This window comes from Acipenser ruthenus, chromosome 13, assembly GCF_902713425.1.
Source record: "Acipenser ruthenus chromosome 13, fAciRut3.2 maternal haplotype, whole genome shotgun sequence".
In the NCBI taxonomy this organism is placed as follows: Eukaryota; Metazoa; Chordata; class Actinopteri; order Acipenseriformes; family Acipenseridae; genus Acipenser; species Acipenser ruthenus.
The window spans coordinates 10,616,208-10,635,845 of record NC_081201.1 but is presented as its reverse complement, the minus strand read 5'-3'; the positions used below and the strand labels follow the sequence as shown (position 1 = coordinate 10,635,845).

Sequence of the window (19,638 nt, the reverse complement as noted above, 5' to 3'; positions counted from 1 at the left end):
CATGAGTATTCCTTTCAGGGCTTACAATGCTGAACGTAGTGCAAAGTTAACTGCAATGCATAACACTTATAACTTCTATAACTCCCCGTGAAATTATTTTAATTTTTTAGAATTTTTTGTTTTATTAGATACACATTAATAAAACAACTCGTATAGATGTATATCAATAATCGTATAGTATACATCATGTTTTAACTACATATTTTTTATTAAACATCTGCTTTTTAAAAAATATATATATATATATATATATATATATATATATATATATATATATATATATATACACACAGACGTGCTCAAATTTGTTGGTACCCATCCACAAAAAATGAAGAATGCACAATTTTCTCTGAAATACTTTTGTCAGTTTCAAGTTAATTGGCATCCACCATTGTTTATTCCATATTTAATAGAAATCAGACTTTGCTTTTGATTTTTTTATTCAACATAATATTGTAAATAAGAAAACAAATGAAAATGATGGGACCGCTAACCTAATATTTTGTTGCACAACCTTTAGAGGCAATCACTGCAATCAAACGTTTTCTGTAGCTCTCAATGAGACTTCTCCACCTGCTAACAGGTAGTTTGGCCCACTCTTCCTGAGCAAACTGCTCCAGCTGTCTCAGGTTTGATGGGTGCCTTCTCCAGACTGCAAGTTTCAGCTCTTTCCATAGATGTTCGATAGGATTCAGATCAGGACTCATAGAAGGCCACTTCAGAATAGTCCAATGTTTTGTTCTTATCCATTCTTGGGTGCTTTTAGCTGTGTGTTTTGGGTCATTATCCTGTTGGAGGACCCATGACCTGCGACTGAGACAGAGCTTTTTGACACTGGGCAGTACGTTTCGCTCCAGAATGCCTTGATAGTCTTGAGATTTCATTGTGCCCTGCACAGATTCAAGGCACCCTGTGCCAGGCGCAGCAAAGCAGCCCCAAAACATAACCGAGCCTCCTCCATGTTTCACTGTAGGTATGGTGTTCTTTTCTTTGAAAGCTTCATTTTTTCGTCTGTGAACATAGAGCTGATGTGACTTGCCAAAAAGCTCCAGTTTTGACTCATCTGTCCAAAGGACATTCTCCCAGAAGGATTGTGGCTTGTCAATATGCATTTTAGCAAATTCCAGTCTGGCTTTTTTATGTTTTTCTTTCAAAAGTGGAGTCCTCCTGGGTCTTCTTCCATGGGGCCCACTTTCTCTCAAAAAGTGACAGATGGTGCGATCAGAAACTGACGTACCTTCACCTTGGAGTTCAGCTTGTATCTCTTTGGCAGTTATCCTTGGTTCTTTTTCTACCATTCGCACTATCCTTCTGTTCAATCTGGGGTCGATTTTCCTCTTGCGGCCGTGCCCAGGGAGGTTGGCTACAGTTCCATGGACCTTAAACTTCTTAATAATATTTGCAACTGTTGTCACAGGAACATCAAGCTGCTTGGAGATGGTCTTATAGCCTTTACCTTTACCAGGCTTGTCTATTATTTTCTTTCTGATCTCCTCAGACAACTCTCTCCTTTGCTTTCTCTGGTCCATGTTCAGTGTGGTGCACACAATGATACCAAACAGCACAGTGACTACTTTTCTCCATTTAAATAGGCTGAATGACTGATTACAAGATTGGAGACGTCTGATACTAATTAAAGAAACTAATTAGTTTGAAATATCACTATAATCCAATTATTTATGATCTTTTCTAAGGGGTACCAACAAATGTGTCCAGGCCATTTTAGAATATCTTTGTAGAATAAGCAATAATTCATCTATTTTCATAACTTCTTTGCTTTATTCTATGACATACCAAAGGCATGCAAGTATACATGATAAAATAGCTTTTAATTTCATCACTTTTCAGGAGGAATGAAGCATTATTTCAATGAGCTGTAAGGGTACCAACAAATTTGAGCACTTCTGTGTGTGTGTGTGTGTATATATATATATATATATATATATATATATATATATACAAACAAACCTCGCACAGAAAAATAATTTAGTTACCATAATTTCTCATTAGCGGCAGTAACGGTAACTTACATTTCCCCACTCTTTAATTAACTGCCTATTTACAGTAAATACTGCCCATGCCTTTTATAAAAAATACAGTAAGATAAAATAAACATACATACAAAAACACTATAGGAATTGTACTTCAATCCCATTGCACTGAAGCAGGGCTCCAGTATACAATAAGCTTGGCGTTTGTCAGTATTTAAACACTAAGCAAAGCAGATTCATTCATTCAAATCCATTAAAAACTAAAACAGCATTTGCTCCAGTGCAAAGTTTGCACCACTTGAAATAAAACTAAGAATTAGCATAATAATGCAAAATACAAATGAACACGTTTTATATCACCTCGCTTAACATCATACCCCGTTTATCACGATTTTATATCACCTAACTTAACATCATACCACGTTTATCATGATTTTATATCACCTCGCTTAACATCATACCCGGTTTATCATGATTTTATATCACCTCGCTTAACATCATACCCAATTATCACTTTTTCTGAAAAACCACTCACCCGGATGCACCGTAGGCTCTTTGAGAAATTACCTCTCAATATCATCTTACAAACCCGCTTATTGTCACATTTTGTGCAGCCTGTCAGATGCTGTGTGGCCGGGCTTTACTAAGTAACCACAGGATATAATTAATTTCCAATGCAACTAACAACCAATAATTATCACGGCTGATTAATCTGATGTTTTGTGCAGCCTGTCAAATGCTGCGTGGGTGGTCTTAACAGTTTACAGGTCAGTTACAAAACACCAACGTCACCAAATTAAGTCAGTCTTATACAAATGCACACAAAAAAAAAAAAAACACCAGGTATTGATAGCTCTTATCAGTCGACAATTCATGCCTTTTTTAGATAATGACAACATTTAATTCCAGTTAATGATACCAAACGTATTTGTCCTGTAGTAAACTATATGCATGTGTTTAAATGTAAAGAACGACGAAATGTACAGTATTAAAACACTGCTCTTTAATTCACCGTTAGTCTAATTGTTGTGCAGTTTAGGCATTTTAGAAACAAACATCTCTTCCATCACAATTTTAATTCACAAACGTCTCGCTCTAAATTATACATGTGCGCAACTGCTAGTCAGAGCTTCCGTTTCCGTTCAGACCGTGTCCATGGTAACGACTGAGCCTTCACAACTACGGTTAAAGTATTTTTTGTATAAACCTCCCAATTTAAAAATGCCATTCTATGTTTGCATTATAATGACTTCATTTTATTTTGTTTTATATTACATTTCGTTTTATTTCGTATTTGCGATTAAACACAGGGCTCTATCTTGAACCCAAATCTTCCTACACTATGGGCATCCAGTTGGCTCCTGCTTCGCTCCTGCTTCTCTCCTACCAGCCCCAGCACAACCAGGTGCCCCACCTTCTATAACACATGTACACTACCCATTCTCTCTCAGTCCACTGCACTTCAACAACATTCCATTTACCTCCAAATGCATCTGCTGGGTTATTTCCCTGCCCCCTTTGTGATAACACTTCAATCCCCAGCTCCCCCTCTCATTCTCTCGTGTATTATTAGTACGGACAGAGGCCAGAAGTGACGAATATATTGTAACAATTCGATCCATGAGGTAAAAATGGAGCCAAAACCAAATTTCTACATTGAGTGAAACAAGAACCTCAGGGAGTGGTGAGGTTGATGGAGAATATATAATGTTAAGGATACAGAGTATATAATGTTAAACAAACGTCAAAGATAAAGAAATGACTGCCTGCCCTGAATGAATCCTGTTTGGTCTAAGGAGATGATGATAGATGGAAGAATGGACTGGAGGCGGTGTGCGAGGATTTTTGGTAGAATCTTGACGTGTGAATTCAGGAGAGAAATAGGTCAATATGAACCACAGTCTGGAGCAGAGGTTTTCAAACGGGGGTGGGGGGGCCAAGACCAGACTGGAAAATACTTCTTTCTGACTTCCTGGCGATTGTAAAGCGGTAAATGGCAGACTCGGTGGGCCTCCAGGATGATTGAGTCAATCAACTACCCAGGCAGGGATCACATTTAATCTGACCAACCTCCTGTTAAATCTGACCAATCCCTGTCCACAGAGCTTGTGTCGTTTCACAGCTATCGTAGCTCAGCGCCTCTATCACCCGGCCCTCCTTCATTCGAAAGTGCGACAGGTTTTAATATCCAATCCATTTTGTTCATAAATAAAATAAACTAGATTTAAATACACTTGCAGTTTATAAATAGAGAGGTCTTAGCTTTGAGTTTAATTTACAGGTTTTACTGTGGGCAGAATGTAGACAACGGAGAAACAAGGTATTAAATAAATCTTTTATAAAGTTATAATAGTCACTTATTAAAATGTTGCACCCTCGTTTTCGTGGTTTTTATTCCACTTTTAAATACGAAAATAAGGATTGGAGGATTTAAGTCCATTTAGTTTCACAGCAAAACACTGTAAATTAAACTGATTTTACTAATTATTATTATTATTATAGTATTAATACAGTATACCTTTTATTTCACAAAGATAAACAAATTGAAATGCGTTTCAATGATCGCAGATTAAATGCATTAAGGGAGTTCCTACTAGTAAGAGCAGACTGTGATATAAATCAGGTATACTGTAATAACAATAGTAAAATCAGTTTAATTTATGCGGTTTTGAGTTCAACAAACCCTTTGGCAGAGAGTAAAAGCCAAGGCTGGCGGGGCACAATTTGGCCCCAATAGCAAGGCGCCATGGCCAGAGATACCAATGCTGTGGTGAGCACAAGAGCGAACAGAAGGCAGCAGTATGAGAAAAAGGGTGATGGACAGGAGAAAATAAAGAGTACTGAGTGCTGGGAAGAGAGAACGCCAGGGGTCAGTTAACCCATACAAATAAAAAATTACAGATCGCATTAGTGGAATAAGATGGCAAGAGGGATTTTAGTGAAGACCGGTCCATGTCTGGGTTCTGGATACAGTTAAAGTGCCCCCCTGGAATGAGATGGTGAGAATGTAATGAGGGCAGAGAGGACAGAAAGTTACTAATTAATCTGCTATCATCCCAGTTAGGCACATAAACATGTGTCAAAATTAAGGAGGTATTGAGAAGTTTGCCCGTAACTATAATAAATCACCCATTTGGATCTGCTGTAACTTGGGAAGCAACAAAAGGAATGGCTGTATGTATTAAAATTGCTGCACCCCTGGCCTTCCCATGAAAGTGAGTGGAACAGCTGTCCCACCAATCTCCTTCGTAAGTGGCAGTGGTCAGACGTACAGAAGAAAAACTATTCCGACTGAGCTTCTGGAGGTGGGATAAGACCTTACTATGCTTCACTAGGTGGTTAACCGGACACCCTCCAGTGCAGGTATTCCTATAAAACATGTATAAATGTACACAGAATAGAGTCAAAAGTGACCACTTGCTCCTTCAGAGAAGACAAAGAACTGAGTGAAACGAAGAGTGAAGACCCACACCACCTCCCCACGAGGTAGTGAAATCCCACACAGCTTCAACTCTGCTTGCACCTATTTTGTACTGAGTCTTTTACTAAGTGCTCTGCAGAAAAAGAAAAAAAAAATCCACTATGAAACATCCCATTAGAAGCAACCACAATAATGTAGTTTCTTACTTCATCTGATGAACTCCACACAGAGTGAACTCCTGGTCTCCATGTTGCTCGGTCAGGGCCAAGCAATTTTCAGTGGGATGCTCCCCCAGGACCAGGTGTTTTTTACAGTAGCATCTTGGAAATAGTGTCATTTTTTTCAGAACACTCAGGGGAACATTATAAAGTACTTCAGAAACTATACAAACTTTTCGCTTTTTTTTTTTCCAACACAATAAAGTTTTTTTTTTTCAAAGTTAAGTATTTTGTTTTACGTATTCTGCTTAGAGATAATTGTATGAAAACGTGTTATTCTATGACCCGAGGGACCTTACAATACTTCCTGAAAGTTTTGTTGAAAAATATTAATGTTTGGGCAAATTACAAGACATTGTTTCACCTGACTGATTGTACTCCTGACACGTTTATTCATCTGACACGTTTATTCTCAGGGTCTTTATATGCAATACACTACTCTAGATTATTTTCTCAAAATAAATATTTATAAATAAAAATAAGTTATTCATTCCATTATTATCAATAAGGAAAAAAAACTTACCTGATACATTGAGTTCATGAAATAGTATCTGCTCATATCCACTCGTTTCTTGATATTTATATAGGTTGTAAAAACACATATATATTAAAACAGATGAGACAGAATAAATGTTCTAATATAACTATGTAAAATAGCGTTTTTCCATGTCTTTCTTAACTTTCTACAAGTTTCTCTGAAGCAGGCTGTGATGTATTTTCTCTCCACGCTGCCAAAACTTTGTCAGTCCTTTAGATACTAAATACCCCTCTGTGACGTCACACGGAAAAAAAACTATCAGGAAGTGAACGTCAGTCCCTCCCCTATCCAATGATGTGTGTTTCATGCCTGTACTGCAAAGTATGGTGGCATGTAAGTCATCAAAACAAAGTGCTTTTTTTATCGTGTGTACACGATCGCAGTCCTAGAAGCCCACTTCAGTATGATCATGTTCACATGGTCCCGGTCCTTAAAGGGTTAAGAAGGATTTGATCCTCTCTTTTGCAATAGCCAAACATAGATTTGATCTGAAACCCTAAAGGCGCCTTGTTAAGGCACCTGCCAAATCAAATAATAATAAAATATTGGTAAATCATTGCATACAAATACTGTTTTAGAAGGATTTCATCCGCTATTTCAATAGCCAGCACTAAACATATGAGGACATTTTCCTTAACATCTTAAGGTGTAAGTTCTACTTAACAGCCAAAACTGAAGTTCTTTCTCTCTACACCTCCTGAGGGTGGATTGGCACCTATATGGAGAAGTTTGCACCATCTCCACATGCAACAGGTATGTTAACAGCTATAAGGTAGGTCACCGAATATCAACACAAGCTTGGGGACATCAGCACCAACTAGTATATACTAGCCACCCACATAAGGGTTACAGGGTATTTGACACAAATGTCACAGCTTCTGACGCAGGTCAGCACAGTAGGAGGTGTTATCAGATGCACAAATCAAACTGCTGTAATTTGCTCCTCTTAGCACTAGTAGGAAGGATCCCCTGTTCAATAGGGAAGACAGCCGATCTATACTGCTCTGCACCTAGAGGTGCTTTCCCCAGTATGGGACTCTTAACAAACAATTGCCTTTTAGACATTAGCGATTCTACTTCCCTTTGGAAGGAGAAGCCACTTCCAGCAGACTAAGGAGGTGTATCTTTCTAAGGCCATAGTAACAAAATAGATAAGTTTACTTCCTGATATTCATACCTCTACCCCACTTTCTACAAAGCGGGCAAAATATACATTTACCCCTACAGTCCTGGAAGTGGAATTGACCCGGCTACCCCACAAGATAGATAGCCAACAATACTGAAAACAGTTTACACCAGCGACGGACAGGTTACAAAGAGATTTAATCTATGCTCTTATCCTTTTATAGGGGTCCATGGACTCAACAATAGCATTCTGAATATACTCGACACAGAGGGTACCCTATGTGTAAGAGATCCAGCCTACGTCTATACCACCTTGAGTAATCCTGATCTCGTCTGATCTCAGAAACTAAAAGAAAAAAACAACAGATGCGCTACAGGGCGTATTCAACTACTAGTTTACAACACCATCTGCCACTTCAATTGCTCCAGTTTTCAGCGGGGAACAGCTATGGTTTATTGCCATACCTCAGCTACCTGCTTCACAGGGGTTCTACCTATCCTCCATCAATGTTCACATTGCTGCAGTCGCCAACATGCTACCTGGCTGGGAATGTCACTCTGTTGGTCTGACCCTACCACCTAAGACCCCAAGGAAACACATCGTGCTTCAGGGGAGCCTCAGCTTACATTTAACTATTCAGGTTACCACAGTTCAGACCTTGGTACAGGAAAGAAGCATTTCACTGCCTTTCTAGTGATCTCTGTGTATTCAGTAGAGGGATCACAAAACCAGGGCACATCTGTCTCCAAACAAAGACATTTAATCTGCATCTCGCCCTGCGTCAAGTTCTGTTGCAGCCTTGGAAGGAAACCAGTTTCAGTATCCATCAAAGCCCATGGGGTAAGGTAAGGTTAATATAGGGGCAAAATTAAAATCTGCCCAATACAGGACATCTGCCATGCTGCTACCTGGGCCTCCTCTGAGACCTTTATTAGCGTTACAACGTGAATAAGTCTTGTTTCCAGCCTGCTTTACTCAATGTATTGCATGTCTTCCTCTACTAACTTCTGCCAGCCATCCTCTTGTCTTAAATACTTTGGTATGGTTCACTCTGTGTGGAGTTCATCAGATGAGGTAAGAAGAGGAAGATTACCTATAATATGGTTTCTTCGTAGGATGATGAACTCCACACACCTATATCCCACCCTCCTTTCCCCTCTTTACTGTTCTTATTTTCAAAATTTGGACAATGATTGGTTGTGACGTGGGCATTGACATCAATGATCTCTGGGTAAGAGATCCGTTTATCCCCCTGACCGAGCAATATGGAGACCAGGAGTTCACTCTGTGTGGAGTTCATCATCCTACGAAGAAACCATATTATAGGTAATTTTTGTCTTCTACAGATCAATACAATTACCATACTGTAATGTATTAATAAAATACATACAAATTAATAAATTAATTAAATGTATTAATTTATTTATTTTTTCAAAAAATCCAGTCCCAAAGGATTAACTCTCAAAATGTACGGGAGACAGAAAACAGGAGATTCTCATAATCAGAAATAAATAAAATAGTCAAAAAAATAATATATCAATGTGTGTGTGTGTGTATATATATATATATATATATATATATATATATATATATATATATATATATATATAAAATATTATATCAAGGAGTAGGGTACAGTAGTACATAAGGACTGTTTAAAGAAGTTTAATTTAGGGGCCCCGGAATGCAGGATGCACCCTATAGCTTGGAGATCGCCAGTTCGAATCCAGGCTATGCCACTGCCGACCGTGGCTGGGAGTTCCCAGGGGGCGGCACACAATTGGCGACACCTGTGGCTGGCCGGGCACCTGCAGGACTGCCTGTGTGCAATTCAGAACTGCGCGGTCCTCCGGGTGGCTGCTGACACACGTTTCGGAAGACGCGAGTGCTCATCTTTGTCTCTCCCGAGTTAGTGTTGGAGTTGCAGCGGTGAGTCAGGATAATAATAATTGGGCATTCCAAATTGGGAGAAAATCGGGGGTAAAATAATTGGCAATTCCAAAAAAAAAATAGAAGTTTAATTTAGTTCTCCAGTGTGGGGATAGGTTTCTGTTTTGCTCTTTTCATTTTGGTTCATAGTGAATGTCTTTGTTTGAAACTGACTGCGAAGAATAAACATACGAGCCCTGCCACGTTTGCACCGTACTTTTTGGTTGTTCTGTAACTTTCCTTCTCGCACTTAAAGGCCATAATAAAGAGCAGAAAACGGTGACTTAAACATTACACTTTATCACACATCGTGGAGAATGCCAACACCACACTAAAGGTCTGTGTGTAAGGAAATATAAAATAAATACAACTGAACTATGGAAGACCTGGTGAAGGCGCTTGTGCAAGCCACTGCTGTACAACAACCAGAACCAGAGCAAGCCAGCGACTACAGCAAGCTGAAAGCTGAGATACTGGCCCGGCTGGGGGTAACCACTGCAGTTCGAGAGGTTTCACGCTTGGGTTTACTGCCCGGATAAAGCACAGTCACTGATCTATGACCTGCTTCACCTGGCAAGAAAATAGTTACAGACGGAGATGCAGCAGCTGCTAATGTTGTCGAGAGGATAGTTCTCGACAGGTTCTTGAGGGGGCTACCCTGTGGGCAGGGAGACCCCACCCATGCAGATCAACTGAAGGCTTGTGTTTCCCGCGGAACCGGGAGGACTGTTCCTGGGTTAGGGTGTGCAGAAGAACGGCCATTGGCTGTGAAGGGACTTGGGAACTCTTGGGGGGCCAAAAAGGGCATTATAAACCTGAAGGGTTTGAAAGGCATTTCTCCTACGCTACACTGCTACTCCGCTCTCTACAGTGGCTCCCTATCGCTGCTCGTATCCATTTCAAAACTCTTGTACTCGCCTATTGCTGTCTTGACCTTTCTGCTCCCTCCTATCTCCAAACTATCATTTCTCCCTACATCCCCTCTCACCCCCTCCACTCCTCCACCACCAGCAGTTTAGCTGTACCCCCCCATTCGCTCCCCCGCTTCCAGAGCCCGCTCCTTTTCCACCCTTACCCCTCAGTCGTGGAATGACCTACCCACAGATATCAGGATTGCTCAGTCCCTGACCACCTTCCGGCACCTCCTCAAGACACACCTGTTCAGACAGCATCTGAAAAACTCACAACTCTCGACTACACTGGACTACATGGCACCCAATTGTTCCAGTACTTGCATCAGCTTGTACTTGCACTGAACTGCTCCATACCTTGCCGTATTCTACTACTGCTCTTAATTATAACTACTTCCTGTATCTTGTATTTGACTTTACTCTTATAGGTATCCTTACTCATGTTTTTTGTAATTGCTCTTATTTGAAATCATTCTCATCCATTCATCGCACATACTATATGTTCATACTGGACTTTACTCGTATAAGCAAATATTTTTACTATAAGTTAACTGCTCTTAGTCAAACCCGCTCTTACATGTAATTATTTACTGTATTCTCTATTTTTTGCTCTTATTTTAATTGTATCTTTCGCTACTGATTTTATTGTACTTTACAATTGCTCTTATCTGTAATGTGATATTCCGAAATGGGATACTTTACAATGTGATACTTTGTACAATTTGTAATACTGGGTCGGGATTTCCCCAGCTTTTGAGCTTTTGGGAAAAAAAAGGTATATTGGCAATGCCCACCAAAATGGATATGGAGAACAATGAACTTATTGTCAGTGATCGACACAATTTAAGATAATTTAATTTGGAGTATGTTTTAATAAAAATACCTAATATGTATGTAGTAAAATTAATCTAATTGATAATTTAGTTTTAGTTTGAATTAGAATATTATCATTAATTTACTATATTTTACTGGAGAATTTTAATAAAAATTATCTAAATAATATGAATCTGGGCGGCGGCGCCAGAGGGCGCTGTGACATAGCCAAAGACTTCGACCCATTTATTCTATCGCCGGAAGCTTGTGTGTGTGTCATCATCAGTCAGCGTCTGGTGAGGGTGGGAAAGAGGTTTGATCCGTTGAGCGAAGATGTAAGTTTGTTTTTAATATATGTCGAATACAATCTGTGTCCATCCTTTGTGTTACAGTGATCAAATAAAAAGCTGATGGTTTGTAGCAGTAAAAGGGATGTGGTAGTTACAGGGGTTGGGTTTCTGTTTGATTTTAATGAAGAAAACAATAACACAGCAGTACACAAAGTGCTAAGTCCTCTCTTTGATACCCAATAAGTGCAGTGTGTTTTTCTTTTAATTAATTTGATTTGTAAACCCCTTTAGACCACCAGATATTAATTTGGAGTGCCAGTTTTGATTGCATGCTTTGTGCGTTTGTTGTGTTCTCCGATGTAGTACAGTTTGGGTGTTTGGCTAATTGTTACGTACTCTTTTATGGATAAGATTTTTATTTCATTAAGTATTGAAACACCAACAGATCTCTGTATTTTCGTCTATCGGAAGAACCATGTTATATGCGCCGTGAATTCTCTTGACTGGAGTATTTATTTTTGCAATCTATTAGTTTTCATGGTTAAATCAAAAAATAAAAATAAATCTAATTTCATTAGTCAGGGCCTAATACTAAATCTCAGAGTAATAGGTTAACACAGTGCTCCAGATAAGGGGCGTACCGTCGTAGTTCCCGACTGAAAAACACCCATTTACACCCCATTAAAAATACTGAGGATTTGTTTTACAGCCGTGGAAAAACAGATGGGACCCCTGTCGCTAACGGTAGTACAGAAAGGAAGTGTTTAGTTTCTCTGCGACCGCAGAAGCTTCTTTTGGTGAACTCGAGAATGATCTATTCATGTCACAACAAATATAACGGTCTGGTCTGTGTAAACGTTAGAAAGAAATCCCACCAGTCAAACCCTGTTTCTTATTACCGCGCTTTGAAAGACTTACAGAGGGTAGAATACCGTTGCAACAATTTAAAACTGTCCATATTAATAATCAGTCATTTCAAAGCAAACGCAAGTTTTATACGTAAGAACACTGGAGTCTCGCTCGTAAAAAAAATAACTAATGATTGAAAAGCCAAATTTAGTTGGCTAGTTGTTGATTTCAATACGATATGTACACTACTTACATTATCGTTGTTTTAAATAAATAGCAAAGTAAATGTGTAGTTTACGGTAGCTTCAGTTTGTCTTTCATACGATGAGCTATAATTACATCATAATTATAATTTTCGGTGTTAACTCGGGCTTTACCGGTTATATGGCACTTATTTTTTTAGCAAAACGAGTCAAGTGTAATTTTTTTTTTTTGTAAATACTAATGAGCAAAAACAAGGTCACAACCATTTAGCCCAGATGGATACAGTCAACACAAATATGAAGAAACAAACAGAATAAAAATATGAAATGTAAAAAATAATGTTTATATAACTAAATAAAATATGTAATGCACTCTTTCACAATATTGGTTAAAAAAACAAACACACAAACCACATCTTAAACATTTTGGATTGATCACCCACCTCCTTTCTATCAGTGTAGCAACTATCAGCGTCACACACTCCTCCTTAGATTGTGTACTGCTTAGCAGCTGTTGTGTCACTGATGTATCTGATGCTGCACGCCGATTTATTATTTTTAATTATCAGGAAACTGGTTTGAAGTTCACCAGACTATGCCTTTGTGGTGTTTTACAGGTGTTTATAACGTAAAGCCCGTTTTATTTTTTTTAAATTTACAACAAACATTGCCATCGTAATATATTGTACAGTTTAATTGCATTCCTTTTGTAATCGTTGCAATTTGACTCAACACTTGTGTGTTGGTGTTGAGGTAAGCCCTATACCTTCATCATAACTTTGCCCTTTTCTCTTTTTTGCACAGGGCGCCGTCACCCACAAAAAAAAAGGATCGCTCAGACGACAAGGTGAAGGAGCGGGGGACCAAGGTGGGGGTGAAGGAGGGAGGGGAGAAGGACCGTGGCAGAGAAAAAGCACACAAGCGTCGCAGTGCTTCAACTGGGAGCAGCAGCAGGTAGATGTTCCTCCCAGGAGGAGGCTGTGACAGCACACACGTGTGTGTTTAAGACAATACTCTTATTGTGTGTTGTCTTTTTGACTAGCTATTAAGATGGTTGTGTACATATTCACACCTCTTACTGAAGCATTAATCACACGCTATTTGAATATCCATGATTCTTCCATCAGTGAAACGGTCATACAGTGACTGTTCCGCGGTATATCAATACCTATGGTATGTCATGATACCAAAATCCTACAATACAATAAATGAAAATAAAAATATCAAAGTATTTTTCTGAGCTTTTAAAACAAAACTCTGTAACTGCTTTAAAAACAATATGAACTAAGCTTACTGGTTTCCGCTTAGCAGAAGTGACCAACTACCCTGTGCGTTCTGGGAAAATTAAGGTATGGCAGCAGTCATGGCGATTGCCAGAGAAAGAAGCTTGGTGTGGAACTGTTTTGGATTTCAGCCAGATGGCAAAGGCAATCTGGATGAAGGCAGACTGTCAAAATGTCAAGTGTTTTAAAGAAGTGAAAAACAAGGGAGGAAACACCAACAAACATCTTTCAGATCGCCACCCTGATCTCTTTGCTGAAGTTTTTTTTCTTTTACTGTAGTTCCTTCAGTTCTTTCAGTTTAAGTGAATCCAAAAAGGCACAGCAAAGATAATAAAACATAAATGCGCTAGAAGCTGATCAAAATATACTTTGCATTAAAACTGAATGTCAAATGTTAGCAATGTTTTTACTCTTTGAATTTTGTGGTATTCTGTATTTTACGTGTATGTAAGATAGCTGTGAAATTCCTGTGTTTTGAATTGCATGCAGATAACAGATCAATGTGATGCTTCACCTGCAGAGGAAAGCACAGGACCTTTAGAAGCTTCCGAGTCACACTGCAAAAGTCTGCCAATGTAGATGGCTGCAGGTTCAGCATGAACACAACAAAAAGCACTTGCAGGAGCCACAGTGGTTTTCTTATCTAATTTACTTTCTTTGCAAGATTTTTAACAAACGAGCGTGATGGGCTGAATGGCCTCCTCTTGCTAGTAAATGTCTTATGTTCTTATTAAGGTGCACTGGGACGTTGTTTTGACTGAGACATTTGGCTTGAATGTGCTTAAACAGAATTCTGTTCTAATAGCACTAAGAGGAAGGCATCTACATTAGTAGCCTGTTTGTTTTAGAAATGTAGCATTAAATAGAATGCTTATCTTTGAGGTTTTCACTGTTAAATTGCGTATGTTAGCACTGCTTTTAGTACTATCAGAAGCAGTTCTCTGTGGAAGAAGCTAATCTTCTATTGGTTACAAATAAACCCAGAGATGGCTGCCAAGAGAGTCTCTGGCAATGCACGGACTGATCTTTTAAACTTAAGGTATTATTTACGTCTTTTGTAAATTAGCAAATAAATGATGCTGCTTTCTTAATACATGGACCTGACATTTAAATGCAGCAATATAGTAAAATGAAAAAAGAAACACCACAGTGGTTAAGGTATTAGCGGGTTAGAAAAAATTGTGTTGTGTAATTTCTAACACTTCGTGGTCAATGTACTTGTTGGGATGTTTACGTTTTTTTTTTTTTGTTTACTGCTTAGAAGCATTTCAAGAAACTTTCCCTGGCAAAAAATGTATTGAATTTCAGTATTCCTAACCTAGTTTGCTGTTACCATATTTACTAGGGATGTAAATCTCATTTAATAAGAAATTAAAACTAATTTTAAAGTTAAAGTTTAAACTATGTGATTTCTATTGGTTAACCGTAGTTACGCTGTCACACTAAATACCCTTTAAATAAATACACTTTCCACACATTTACTCTTTGTCATGCATTGACATTTGTTTATCAAACATAAGAAGAGCCAGCTTAGAGCACAAATCCTCTTTAATTGCATCACAATTGTATCACATTGATGATATGTGTACTGGTACACCTTGCTAAGTTTCTAGTATCTCCGTCATAGTTAATCTCGATCCACTACAGGGGACACTGGTTTCACATAAAATAAAACACCTTTTAAAAAAATACACTTTAACATCCCATCAACTTAGCGTAGCAATCAACAATTCATTTTTCAAGATTCTTGAATTAATGCAATGAATCCTTTTTAAAAGCATGTACGTAAAATATATGATTTTTTCCTGTTGTTTGAAATGACCACAGATAAACTGCAGCTTTAACAAACTGCCCACAACTACTGAACTAAAACATATTGGTTTAAAAAAAAAGTGGTTTGTACGTAACCGATTTACAGTGGAGAAGCCGTTCTGTAGGCACAGACGATCCTGGAATGCACAGGTAACGTTTTGCCAGTTTTGCCAGTGTAGTAAGGCGGTGTGCATTGGCCTTCCACCACTCCAATGGATTGCAATAGTGTGTTTTACATTCCTGCACTGACCTGATATATATCATTCGTATAAATATTTGAATAGACAACAATTGTATTATAAGATTTCCATAAAGCGGTGTACCCCTATAGACCTGTCTACACCCAGTCTGTTTCTCTGTTCCCCAGGTCTCGCTCCAGCTCCAGCTCCAGCTCCAGTTCAGGATCCAGCTCTGGCTCCTCCAGTGGTTCAAGCTCCTCGTCTGCGTCCAGCCGCTCCGGCTCCTCCAGCAGTTCACACAGCTCCAGCTCCAGCAGCACCTCGGTCTCCCCCAGCCGTCGCCGCCGTGACAACCGCCGCAGCTCCCGCTCCAAGTAAGAACCCCCCCCCCCCGTCACTCCAGGTCAAGCAGGGTTACCGCAGACCCTTATTTCTTGTTGGAAAGCCCTTGAAACAAGAGATTTGTCCAGGTTGTCCACATTTTTTGTGATGGTCTTGTTGCTTTACACTAATCTAAACCATATTAGGTCAAGTGAGTGATCCAAGATCTACCACAAATTCATCCAAGTAGAAATGGGTGAATTGTAGTTCAGTTGCTCTAAGGTACCTGTTAAAGCTTTTTGAGAGAGAAGTGCACACTGTACAACTACAACGCTTGTGTTTGTGCAGGTCCAAATCTGTGAAGAGAGAGGAGAAAGAGAGGAAGAGGAGGAGTCCAAGCCCCAGGCCCTCCAAGGTTCATGTCGGCCGGCTTACGAGAAACGTCACCAAGGTGAGTCAGGCAAGGGGATGCTATTGAAAACATCCCGAGTCTGAGAGATACTTCTGTGATTTGCTACTAAAAGTTATGTAAAAGGTGCTATTTTTTAGCATAACCTGCTCAACCTTTTTATGCAGTTATTACCCTTTGCTTGTCTTGTGTGATTGTTTATTAAATGAGTATTAATGATACAGTAACACTGCCTTCAGCTTGTGCCTCAATTGTGTATTACGTCCTGAGCGAATTAATATAATCAACATAATATTGTCTTGTATTGTTGCAGGAGCACATCATGGAGATTTTTGCGACTTATGGGAAGATAAAGATGATCGACATGCCTGTAAATAAACTCCATCCCCACCTGTCAAAGGGTTATGCCTACGTTGAGTTTGAGACCCCAGATGAAGCAGAGAAGGCACTCAAACACATGGATGGAGGTACCGTTCTGTTCATGCTGTCTCCTTCCCTGTACCACTCTGCACACTTTCTGGATAAATACTTGATTACACTAGGAAGCATTTAACCCTTTGCGGTCCATTGTCGGACTGGGTCCGACATTGCAATTATTCCTCTCGGGTCCTTTGTCGGACTGGGTCCGACATCATTATAGCAACGCAAAAAAACGGGTTTCTAGTCGTTTTTTCTCCGGAAAAAGCCGAGAAAACCATTCAATTGCCAAGTGGGAGCGACAGGAGCCGAGACAAGTCGAAAAAAAAAAAAAAAAAAGCGTATCTCATGAATAGTCATACATGGCCCTGGTATCAGATAACGGGGCGGTCATAGTAAACAAGCTGGCTGAGTGCGTCAGCGCACAGAGACTATCATGGACATTTGCAGAGCTTTTTTCAGATGTTATAGTAATAAAATAATGACTTGGATCGCATTATTGAGGAGTTTGGTGATAAAACAAGTGATAAGGAGATGATTGATCGGTATGTACGACTATTATTATTTTTATTATTATTTATTTCTTACATGGGTGAAAGCGATAGCGAACGAAAGGGTGGGGCGGGGCTGGAGATGCTTAGTGAGTGCTTTGTTGATATGCAGGGACATTTAAACCCGTTTGACTGTGGAAAAAAATACTTTTAAACAGCGCGTCTAAAATTAACTGCGCGTGTGAAAATAAATTAGACCTGACGTGCCTGACGCGCAATTAATAAATGGACTGCAAAGGATTAAAGACAGTATAGTATTATAATATAAATGCCTGCTATCGCCAATGTCAAGGTATATTCACTATCTTGTATTATAACCAGTAATTATCCCCCAGAGGGCATATATGCCTGTTTACTTGGAGGAGAGATATACTGGATGTGCCTGTATTTGTTAGAGTTTTAAATATGGATAACTGCTTATCCTGTAGTGATGAAGCTTGTCTTCAGTTATGAAAAGCATCAGAATCTGGGAGGCGTATGGAGGCTTCTTTCAGTCCAGGCATCTGTACACCCTGTGGCTGAAGGTTGTGTGAATTGCTCACGTGTTCTGCATTTCTCTGGCTTGCTGTGATCTGGACGTCATTTGTTTGTTTAGGTCAGATAGATGGTCAGGAGATCACAGCGTCGGCAGTGTTGACCCCCCGGCCTAGGCCACCCCCTCGCAGACTGACCCCCCCGCGTAGGATGCCTCCTCCGCCCCCCATGTGGCGCCGCACCCCACCACGCATGAGGAGAAGGTCAGTGTTTGCCTTTAGGGATGAAACATTTAAAGATTTAACCGTGCTGAAAAGTCCCTCCATTGACTCTGTGTTCTCTGTATTTCAGGTCTCGCTCCCCGCGCCGCAGGTCTCCTGTACGCCGGCGCTCTCGCTCCAGATCCCCGGGACGCAGACGCCACCGCAGCCGCTCCAGCTCCAACTCCTCCCGCTAGAGCCTCGCCAGCGCCCTCTACTGGACACTCCTCACAGCTGCTGGAGAGACAGGATCCTGTGACTCTAGAACAGGTTAAATCTGCAGGAAAAGAGGGAATCCTTCTAATGATCCCAGAGGGTGTCCCAGTGATTTCTCAGTTACGATTACGAGACAGATTTTGGGAAACAAAGCCTGAAGACTTGTCATACCACATTCTCACGCATCCTAGACATGCCGTCTGCTCTTTTCTGATAGGTTTTTTTTGTTGTTTTTTTTCTGCAGTAAATGAATATTGCTAATGTATTGCCCCCGTGCCACCCCCTTCAAATGAACTCAAGTAATCTTCAGGTAGTACAGAAATGACCCATTAACCCCAGCCACAGGAATTCTCTACATAGGTGGTGTCTTTTTTTTAGGCAGTGAAAGCGTTGAGAGAAAAAAAAAGAGACGACTTAACATTCTTATGATAGGAAGCTGTTGCTGCCTTCTGTGTATAACCTACAAAATGACTTAACACAACTTTAAAAAAAAAAAAAAATCTATGGCTTGTACTATGTCTGCACCCTTTCTCTTTTGAAATAAGTCCCTCTTCCACCTCATTTGAAAATGAGTGGGTTTTGTATTTGTCACTGCTGTAATATACAGTTGTTTTCAATAAATTGTTTAAATTCAGGACAGTGGAATAATCCAAGCCATTAGTATAAAATGTGTTTTAAAGTACCAGGTAATACTGAGTGTTCTACAAGTAGGAAGGTGGTGTTTGCTAGTTACTGATTTCATGTAAATGATTCATTTTGTTTTTAATAAGGTTCTTTCTGCCACTAGAAGCTGAGCATATTTACCTGGTTTAAAAAAAAAAGAAAGTTTGTGTTTTTGATTGTTTTTAATAAACTTTGGAAGTCTCACGAGTTGTGTTTTCTGAGAGCCACCTGTGTTCTCTACATTACCAGTGTAATTGTAGGCACAATACTCAAGGCTTTAAAATAGTAAAAACATAGGATTATGGGAATTGAAAATATTCATAACAATCGGTGACACCGGTATGTATCCTCTTTACCTTTTTCTTCTCTTGAAGATCCCTTTGGTCTCTGCTTGTATTTTGTACTTCAGTTTGGAAAATGCATCCTGGTAGCTAATCACGTGTAGTTTAAACTCCCTCAAAACGTCGAACATCAGTTAGGCCATGTGACGAGAGGAGCCAGGATACAACAGGTTATCAATAGAGTGCTATTGGAAATATAGAAAATAAATGTGTAGGCATTAGTTATCACTCCTTTAAAGTAATAGGTGGTACTATATAAACGCTTTGGTGAATACATATTTTGATAAACTATTCTAACACTGGAGAAGCAAAAACAGCTTAGACGTGTATAATGGTCAGGGTTGTCTGATTTATAAATAGTTTTTGAAAAAAAAAAATCATTGATTTCACTAATTTCTTTTACCTATTTTTATACAGTTTCTC

The 19,638-nt window shown here is 39.4% G+C and overlaps 1 protein-coding gene across 1 annotated transcript; it reads left to right on the top strand.

Moving 5' to 3' along the window:
• Positions 1-11,195: 11,195 nt before the first annotated feature.
• LOC117417849 (RNA-binding protein with serine-rich domain 1-like) lies at positions 11,196-19,078 on the top strand. Its single transcript, XM_034030235.3, has 7 exons — positions 11,196-11,282; positions 13,094-13,243; positions 15,752-15,937; positions 16,233-16,335; positions 16,607-16,760; positions 17,857-17,998; positions 18,087-19,078. Coding segments are annotated over exons 1-7 (843 nt in total). The 5' UTR covers positions 11,196-11,280; the 3' UTR covers positions 18,193-19,078.
• The last annotated feature ends 560 nt before the right edge of the window (positions 19,079-19,638 follow it).

Bases quoted from the DNA above. Each gene is read 5' to 3' on its own strand.
- LOC117417849 (XM_034030235.3), top strand. The intron at 13,244-15,751 runs GTAGATGTTCCT...TCTGTTCCCCAG, and splicing joins TCAACTGGGAGCAGCAGCAG to GTCTCGCTCCAGCTCCAGCT. The intron at 15,938-16,232 runs GTAAGAACCCCC...GTGTTTGTGCAG, and splicing joins CGCCGCAGCTCCCGCTCCAA to GTCCAAATCTGTGAAGAGAG.